Source organism: Zingiber officinale, chromosome 1B (genome assembly GCF_018446385.1).
Source record: "Zingiber officinale cultivar Zhangliang chromosome 1B, Zo_v1.1, whole genome shotgun sequence".
NCBI lineage: Eukaryota > Viridiplantae > Streptophyta > Magnoliopsida > Zingiberales > Zingiberaceae > Zingiber > Zingiber officinale.
In genome coordinates, this window is record NC_055986.1 from 69,286,693 (window position 1) to 69,296,199 (window position 9,507).

Sequence of the window (9,507 nt, forward strand, 5' to 3'; positions counted from 1 at the left end):
TAAAGCCGCTGATATAAGCTTCTATAATAATGGTTGGGTACAAACCTCCTTCTCATGAGCACTTTCATCTCCTCCCAAGTGGACACAGGTTGCTCTCTATTCCTTCTCCGAGTCATCACCACTTGATCCCACCAAACAATAGCATAATCAATGAATTCAATAATTCACCTTTTTAAACTCTGAGAATTCATGACAGACAAATACCATTTCCATCTTAGTTTCCCATTCCAAGTAAGCTTCTGGGTCATTTCTTCCTTGGAATTTTGGAATTTTCATCTTAATCCCTCCTAAATCATTATTTCTTCTAGTTCCGTTACTATCTCCTCGATATCCAATCCTGCCCCAATTGTAGTTTTGCTCATCAAAGTCTTCCACAATAACCTCTTCATCTTCTTCGACATCAATCCCTTGGGCATGTCTTCGTTGTGGTTTAGTAATACGGTCTTGTTGATGTCTTCTTGGTGTCCCATCCTCCACACGATCCAACCTCTCATGGATAGATTCTACTTCCGCCCTCATCATCCGCTACATCTCCCCCATCAATGCTTGTAATTGCAGCTTCGGAAGTGGCCTAGCCCCCTGATTTGCTCCATCGTCCTAGTTGTTGGACATGGCTGCAAAATGAAAGAAAACCTCACAAGCACTCAACTCACGTTTGGGTGGTAGCTCTCAATTGATGATATCTCTCAGTTCTTGATCAAACTCTAGAACAAATCAGAATATCACGTAGCAATTCAAAAGATACCACCGAAACTTATGATGGCAGACTTTTAAGAGAAAATGAAAGAGTAGAAGTTTGAGAATAAGGAAAACAAGAAAAGAATTGTTGAAGACAATTTACTTCGATTCACACAAGCAGCTTTTTTTTTCTGCGCTTTCTTCTTCTTTTTTTTTGTCTTTTCATTGCGCTCTTCTCTTTTTTACCCCACGATTTTTTTTTTGCTTTTGGCTGAACAATAAGTAAAGATAGATTTGTACTTGCCTTTGAACCGAAGCTTTGATACCAGATGATACGAACCCCACCAACAAATGAGATGGTGTTAGCTAGAGCCCTAGAGCCAATCATTTGATGATTATATTTTGGACTTGTTGTATCATATTCTATATAAATAAAGGCATTTGGTTTTGGTTATTATACTTACTTGTATTAGTGCCAAATAAATTAAGTATAATAACGTCCTTGAGTAGACGGTTCTCACCTATATCAATCGGTTAGTTGAACCAATAGTGAGATGATATAGGGAACACTACTCTTAATCATTCCTAGTCGAGTATTAACATTCAGGGACAATGTTAATGCGATAAGACTAGCATGTAGGTCAACTCGATGACTTGATCTCACAAGTCATGGATATAGAGATATCAAGTTGACACATGGGTATGCATTGGAGAATGTATATTGAATGACCCGCCATGAGAAAGTATCATGGATCGTTATATGAGTGTCATATACTTTCTCATGTGGCTATTAGTATGACTACTAGTCCTTAGACCTGAAGTCACCATGGATCCCTACATAAGGAGTTATGTACTTTGGTTTCGTCAAACGTCACCCGTAACTGGGTGGACTATAAAGGCGATTACTGGGTATGTAACGAATTATGCAGAGGGATGTGAGTGATGTAGATGGGATCTATCCCTCCTATATGACGGGAGTGACATCGATATTCTTGATAGAGTGAGACCACGAAGTGCATGGCCATGCCCAAATGAGTCAATATAGGATATTGAGCTCATTTGATTGAGTGAGTCTACTTGGAGTTCAAGATTTAGATTGATTAGAAGATGACACGGTCTATGCCTCACATTGATCAATCTAGATGTCTAGGATAGAAGGACACTTGTCATATTTTGTGAGGAGTCACAATTAGTAGTCACAAGGTAATGTTGGATCTCGACATTCTTGTAACTTGGGTAGTAATGATGTGTTGCTAGATACCGCTCATTACTTATGCTCCTAAATGGGTTTAGGGGCATTGCCAACGTTACAAGAACCTATAGGGTCACACACTAAGGGCAATTAGATGGAGATTAGGTTCATTAGATGAACCTAAATGATTACGTTCATATGATGAACCAAATTGGATTAAGAGTAATCCAAAGTAGGCTAATTGAGTTGGACTCAATTTGGTTCATGTGTTAAGTGAGTCTAGTTTGGACTTAGACTCATTTAATTAATTTAATTCAATGAATAGAGATTCATTAAATTAAAATTGACTTGAACCAATGGTTAGATTAGATCAACCAAGGGAGAGAAGTGGTCAAGTTTGACTTGACATAAGTAGGAAGATGAAGAGTCATGTTTTGACTTGACTTTGACTTGACCAATGCCACATCATCAAGGCTTCTTCATTTGGTCAAGTTTGACTTGACCAAATGCCACCTCATGGGAGTTACCAAGAGTGGTGACTCTTGATATTCCATGGGAGTTACAAGCCAAAAATGTGGCCGGCCACTTTTATTCATGAAAAGGAGTTCCATTTTTCATGTGTAACTCCATCTTCTTCTTCCTTGGTTCTCTTCTCTCCCTCTCCTCCTCCATTACTGATCTCTAAGGTTGCTAGCACATCCTTAGAGGTTTTTCTCCATCTCTTGCTTGTGTGGATACACATAGAGAAGTGTCTACTTTTACACTTTCGAGATCCGGCGAACCGAGGACGAGCGGGATACGCGAAGGGCTTCGCATCAAGGGTAAAATGTTTTCTCCTTGTAGATCTAGTTTAGAACTAGTTAGTAAACTCGTACATGTAAAATTTTGTTCTATACTCTTCGCACAGATCCGTTGGCTAGGGAGTTTTGGGGTTTCCGTGATGGGAAAAAGCGATTTTCGCGGCCCGAAAAAACCCAATAGATGGAACCCAAGACAAAGGTGGATAGAACCCCAAGAACTAAATGACAAGAGTGTGAGTCTTGACTCGCAACCTAGAACTGGCACGAACCAAGCCTGCGAAGGAAAGAAACGCCACACCTAGGGTGATAAGTTTCGATGGGATGAACGCCACGAGAGTAAACTCGATAAGTTCAGAAAGTCCTTTCAAGAGCTAAGAGAGCACACAATCTCACCAAAAACTAAGTGGCTTCATACTAAGATGCCCCTCCCTTATATAATGGGAGTGAACAAGGAAAAGTACAAGATAAGTGCATTCACAATTACAGCCCCAATGTTGCATGTCTCATGCAAGCAATTTAGGAACCCAAAACAAAATAAATGCATGCACAATTAGAGTCCCAAGTCGCATGCTTCATTAAACAATCTAAAATACTTAAGTCTTCATGCATGAACGAGTTCCCATGCTGATTAGCGTTCTTCCGTTAAGCACGCCCAGTCATGGATGGTTATGTCCGATTATGTGAATTAGGCCACGACTAGCAGTTGAGATTATCTTGGTCTCTCCTTGTTCATAGTCCTCCCAATATTTTTTGATTAGCCCATTTAGTGCTTCCTTGAAACGTTTTGCCCGCAGCCTTGTAATTGAGCTTTCCGGAAGTGATAACTGATCTCTCCTATCTTCAGCCCTTGGGCATACATCACGTGTTTCGAGGATTCAATATTTCCTTACGATAATATACTGATAGATTCCTATTTCTAGCAGGGATGTTAGAAATTAAACTTAATTTTATTGATAGAGATAAAATATTATGGAGTTAATGGATAAAGGATAGATTATCATAGAGTTAGTGGATAGAACTAAAATAGATAAGGTGACAATTGTTGATAAGAATGAGTGTCTGTGATAAAAAACTAAAATGGTGTCGATTTAATGTATTTGAGATTAGTTGTTATCTAATAAGTCTATAAATATGTAACTTTTTCAATGAATGAAAGCAAGTTGAGTTCACATTTTTTTTTTATTCTTCTCTTCCATGTAGAGTGCATTTCTTCTCCCTTAATTCTTTTTCCAACAGGAGATTCCCAACGAAATAGATCCCTGACGGAATCGTAAGGCATTTCCGTCACTATTTGTGATTTTTTTAGTGTCTCAATCTCCATTTTGAGTTTTGACAACTTTCGAATTGTCCTTCTCTTCGATCGATGGGTCCAAACTTCTCATAGGTTTTTCCTCCTTTTGTCTTGGGTGAAGGAACTTCATGGAGTTTTATCAACTTCTCTATAATTCATGTATGGTTTTATACTATACTAGAAAAAAAAAGTCCCTCCCTCCCCCCCAATTAGTCAACTACAATTTCCCGATTTACATCCTCTTAAATGGTCGTAACCATATAGGACCGTTGGGATGACGGAATCCATCTTTTATTTCCATGTATACTTTTATACTCACCTATCCTTCACAATATATTTTCAGGTAAAATTTTTATTAATGGTTTTCTTAGCATACGTAAGCTCTTCGCAAACAATATCATTTGATTAAATTTTTTAATTGCCTTCCTGATGAAATGTTTTATATACGGTCTCACGATCTGGAGCTATTTTCAACCTCAGCAAGTCTAGTTCGAGTTGAATTATATATGCATATAGCACGATAGAACAATTACTTCGGAACAAAGTTAATTATCATTAGGTCATCTCAATCCTATCATCTGCACAGCACAAGGTATATATATTTAATAAAATACTTCTTCGGAGCAAACTAATCCATATATATATTTTGTCCTTTCGCAGGAGTCTGCCTATCAGGAGGAGATTGCAAGAAGTTTTGCGATTATTCCTACTTGTCACATGGTTGCCGGCGTCAATGCCATCTTCCACAAGACCACCCACGTACACCAAATTAATCTTCTTACTTATTTTATGTGCCACATATCCTCATGCTCAACCTGATCCTCGTTCGCATTATTTCATCAGAAGTGAGTATACTGATGCGGCCGCCTGGCTATTTGTCTCGCTACTGCAACGGATCAGGCGAGATGGAGAGGAGGGCAGGATTAAGCGGGTGCAGAGAGAAGGAGGTGGTGTCGGTGGAGACCGTGTCTCTGTCTGCGGTGGATCAGCAGCAAAAGAATTCGGTGGTAAGGATCGTTCTCGCAGGTGGTATGGTGGAGATGTATGGTGGCGCTGTGTCAGCGCAGTTGGTGATGGAGAAGTACCCGGGATTATGCCTCGCCAAGCCCGATGTGTTCCAGAGACCACATGAGTCCGTTGTGAGCCCCAGGGCGCGGCTTCTCCCGGGACAAAAGTTCTACCTCGTTCCCAGATCCACCCTCATCAAGCTAAGACGAAACGTGTCCAGAGAAGACAAACAGCTGGAAAATAGGCTTCTTCATGAGGAGGATATTGATTGCCGCGATGATGATTATTCCATATGTTCTGCTAAAGATTTCTATGATTCCATATGTTCTGCTAAAGATTTCTATGCTAGCAAGGAGAATTGGGTCGAATGCTTCATGAAAAAGCTGGAAAATGCAAAGGAGATGCAGGAAAGGAGTATGGAGATGCCTAATTTCATTCCTCGGTCAAAGAAGTTACGGCCGAGGATAGGATTGTTAGGAGGCTGGCAGCCGAGCCTGAGTCCGGTCCAGGAGCTATCTCCTTGAGCTACTAATTCTTCGCATGCTTTAGTAATATGAAGCTAAAGACTAACATTTTCTCTTTATCATCGTCTTAATCGCTCCATCTAATTATGCTTGTGAGCTAATGTCATAAAAAAGAACTGTGTAAAATTTGATGACTGAGCAATTTGAAATTGGGATCGACAGCATGGATGATGATGCAATCGTCCCCCGATATTCCTACTTCCTTCACATATATATATTTCACCTCCCGGAAAATTCTATCAGGCTTGGCCTTTCTGTCAACATCGTGAATGGCTTGCTAAAGGACTCTAGTCTAGAGGAACCATGGGACCAAGGTTTGCGTGCATATGGTCAAAGTAGTCTTATGAGATTAGATCTTCTCAGGCCTTGAGCCATGTCACAGAGGACGATGGCCTAAGGCCCCTAATTTTTAGAGGCACCCGATTTTATCAAATATATATATATATATATATATATATATGTGTGTGTTGGGCGACGCTTTGTGCGACTGTGAGCGACGCGCAGACGTGGCGTTGCCAGCTCGGTTTCCTTACAAATAAAATATTCCTTTTATTCTCTCTCACCTTCGGGCCTCTGGTCAAAATTTCAGCGGCGGAAATTATCCAAATTAAAATCTCTCTCCCCGCTCTCTCTCTCCCCCTCGCTCCCACCGTCTCCCTCGCCGCTCGCTCTCTCTCCTTCACTCCCTCCGTCTCCGGTGTTCGGGCGACCTCGCGCTCCCGCCAAGAAAGTTTAATATTAAAATCTCCCTCGCCGCTCGCTCTCCCCCTCGCTCGCTCCCTCCTTCAACGTCCTCTGTCGAAACTCGTCCCTCGTCCCTCACGCTCTCGGCAGGAAGGTTTCTCTGGTCTCTTCAATCGCACAGCTATTGTGAGATCCTACCACCTCACTCCATTTTAATTTGTTAATCTACACCGCTATAGCCAGCAAAAATTGGTCTATCATAATAGCTGAAATAATTGTATAAAGATGCACCGCGCCTTTGCTTCGCTTCTAAACGTTGCATCAACTACTTCGCAGGAAACTGTCCTTATAGCAGCTCATCTTGGATTGGTCATTGTAGAAGATCGGAAGGAATTATGCTACGACGTGGAAGGTCGACGGCTGCAACAACCGCCTGCTCTACGTTGGACCTTCCTTTGCTGCGACAAGGTGTAGCAGCTACATGGATAGGTAGCTGCTACAACGTGTAGCAGTTAATTCTCTGTGTAGCTGCGACACCTTGTAACAGCTAACTTGGTAAGTCGTGTTTCTAGCAACCCTATTTTCTAGCAGAGATTAACCCAGTAGTCATAGTTTTCATATTGTGTATATCAACTTGATTCAAAAATCATTTTTGCTCAGTCTTATAGTGCCATGCTTTGTAAGACTGCTACAGATTGATTGTAGATGTATATGTATTTGCTTTAAAATTATTTTAAATTATTTATGCTGCTGCAGCGCTGTTGGTTTGCATTGCTGGTACACGTTGAAACAGCTACCTCGACTAATAACTTGCTACACTTTTTTGTAGTTGTATCATCTTGCTTAAAAAATGATAAAAAGTTATTTGCGATACTGCAGCGCCTTTGCTTTAGTTTGCTACCATGCGTTGTAGTAGCTAATTCGACTAATAACTGCTACACATTGTACTAGTTACCTCTACATGTAGCATCCACAACTTGTTGCAGCTAAATCGGTAAGTCCTTTTTTTAGTAGTCATATTTTTGAAAAAAGATTAACCCTAAAAATATTTAATTGTCGTCTCCCTATTTAAACATGCTAAAAAAATGATTATAAATTATTTCCACTGTTGCAACGCCTTTGCTTTGGTTTGCTGAAACACGTTGTAGAAGCTACTTCGACTAATAACTGCTACACCTTGTAGCAGCTACCTCTACATGTAGCTGCCAAAACATGTGGCAGCTAAATCCGTAAGTCCTCTTTTTAGTAGCCATATTTTTGTTCAAAGATTATCAACTTGCAATAAAATGATTTAAAATAATTTCCACTGCTGTAGCGCGTTCGGTTTGCTTTGCTGCTCCACATTGAGGAAGCTACTTCGACAAATAACTACTACAACTTGTAGCAGCTACCTCTACATGTAGCTGCAACAAGCTGTGGCAGCTAAATCCGTAAGTTATTTTTTCAGTAGCCATATTTTTGTACAAAGATTATCAACTTGTAAAAAAAAAAAATTTAAAATTATTTTCGCTACCTGAGCGCCTTCGGTTTGTTTTGCTACTACACGTTGAAGGCCGACGGCTGCAACAACCGCCTGCTCTACGTTGGACCTTCTTTGCTGCGACAAGGTGTAGCAACTACATGGAGAGGTAGCTGCTACAACGTGTAGCAGTTAACTCTCCGTGTAGCTGCGACAAGGTGTAGCAGCTACATGGAGAGGTAGATGCTACTGTTGGTTGCTACTCGGAAAACCTAGAGGTTCCACTGTACAAAAATTTTGTACAAAGGTCTGAACCTTTTCCTAGCTACCATGTGTTCTTTTAAATTAAATTTTGGATCGCCTGCGGAACTTAACACGTTTGATCCAAAACTTAATCTATTCGTTCTTTTAAGTTTTGACTTGGGTCTCCTACAGAACTTAACACGTTCGACCCAAATCACCTTAAGTTATTAATTCCATTAAATATTAATTTCCATAATTGGTTCCCAGTACTGACGTGGCGAGGCACACGGCCTTCTTGGATATGGGAGCAACCACCACCGACTAGACAAAACCTTTTATAGAAATCTAATATTTAATTTCCTAAAATAACTTTAGGTTAACCGAAAAGAACAATCAAATCACAAGGAAAAGAAAAAAAATAAAAGAACACAACATCGAAAAACATATTCGAAATTCTAGAACGTAAGCCTCTTGTATTTGGTATTATTTCCATAAATAACTAGTATGATGCGGAAAGAGAAATTACTAGTTATACCTTGTAGAAAAACCTCTTGATCTTCTACCGTATTCCTCTTCAAACCTCGGACGTTGTGTGGGCAACGATCTTCCGAGATGAGAAATCACCAACCACCTTCTTCTCCTCCTAGCTAGGTTCGGCCAACAATAAGGAAGCTTCACCAAGGAAGAAGATCAACACACCAACCAAGCTCCAAGAGATGCTAGCTTTCTCTCCTTCTTCTTCTTCTTCTCCAAGTAGTATCCGGCCACCACGAGAACTCCAAGAGGGATGAAGTATTCGGCCACCACAAGTGGAAGAGAGGGAGAAGATGATGGCCGGCCAAAACACCAAGGAAAAGAGGGAGAGAAAATAATAGAGGTTGTGTCTCATGAAGGCACCCTCACCCCTTCTTTTATATTCCTTGGCCTAGGCAAATTAGGAAATTTAATTACAATAAAATTTCCTTAATTTCCTTGACATGATTTAATTGAGAAAAATAAAATAAAATTTCCCAAATTAAATTCAAGTGGTCGGCCACATCATGAAGAACAAATTGGACAAGTTTCAATAAACAATTAAAACTTCCTAATTTGTTTCCGGAAATTTTAAAAAATAAAATTTCTCTTTAAAAATCTCTTCATGGTTGATAAAAGGAAATTTCTATAATTTTAATTTTATAACATGTGAATAATTTTTAAAGAGAAATAAAATATCTCACCAATCTACAAATAAGGAAAGAGATCTATCTTTCTTTAATCTTTTGTAGATCTTTTATAAGAGAGATATTTAAATTTTAATTCTCTTTAATAAATTATTTCTTCCACATAATAAAAATTAAAATTAAAATTCCTTTTTAATTTAATTTTGTCACGCCCCAGAGGAGTCCCTGTCCGAGAAAATTTCGGCAGCATCTCCCCTGTACGGTGGACAATCTGAAACTTTTCTACATCTCACAAATACCTAAGCCACAGGCGGCTGGAATAATAACAACAAAATAAAACATCACCACGCAGTTATATATAATCTATTCAGCCTCTGGCTGTCACAACCACGCAGTTAAGATAATTAAACAGTAAAAATAATACTCTGACCCGAAATCCACCCTACTCAACTACACTCGTAAAGCTCA

General features: G+C 39.7%; 1 protein-coding gene across 1 annotated transcript; it reads left to right on the top strand.

Moving 5' to 3' along the window:
• Positions 1-4,818: 4,818 nt before the first annotated feature.
• On the top strand, positions 4,819-5,691 carry LOC122038776. The gene has a single exon (XM_042598716.1). The coding sequence runs from the start codon at positions 4,819-4,821 to the stop codon at positions 5,491-5,493; it is 675 nt and encodes a 224-aa protein (XP_042454650.1). The 3' UTR covers positions 5,494-5,691.
• Positions 5,692-9,507: the final 3,816 nt, after the last annotated feature.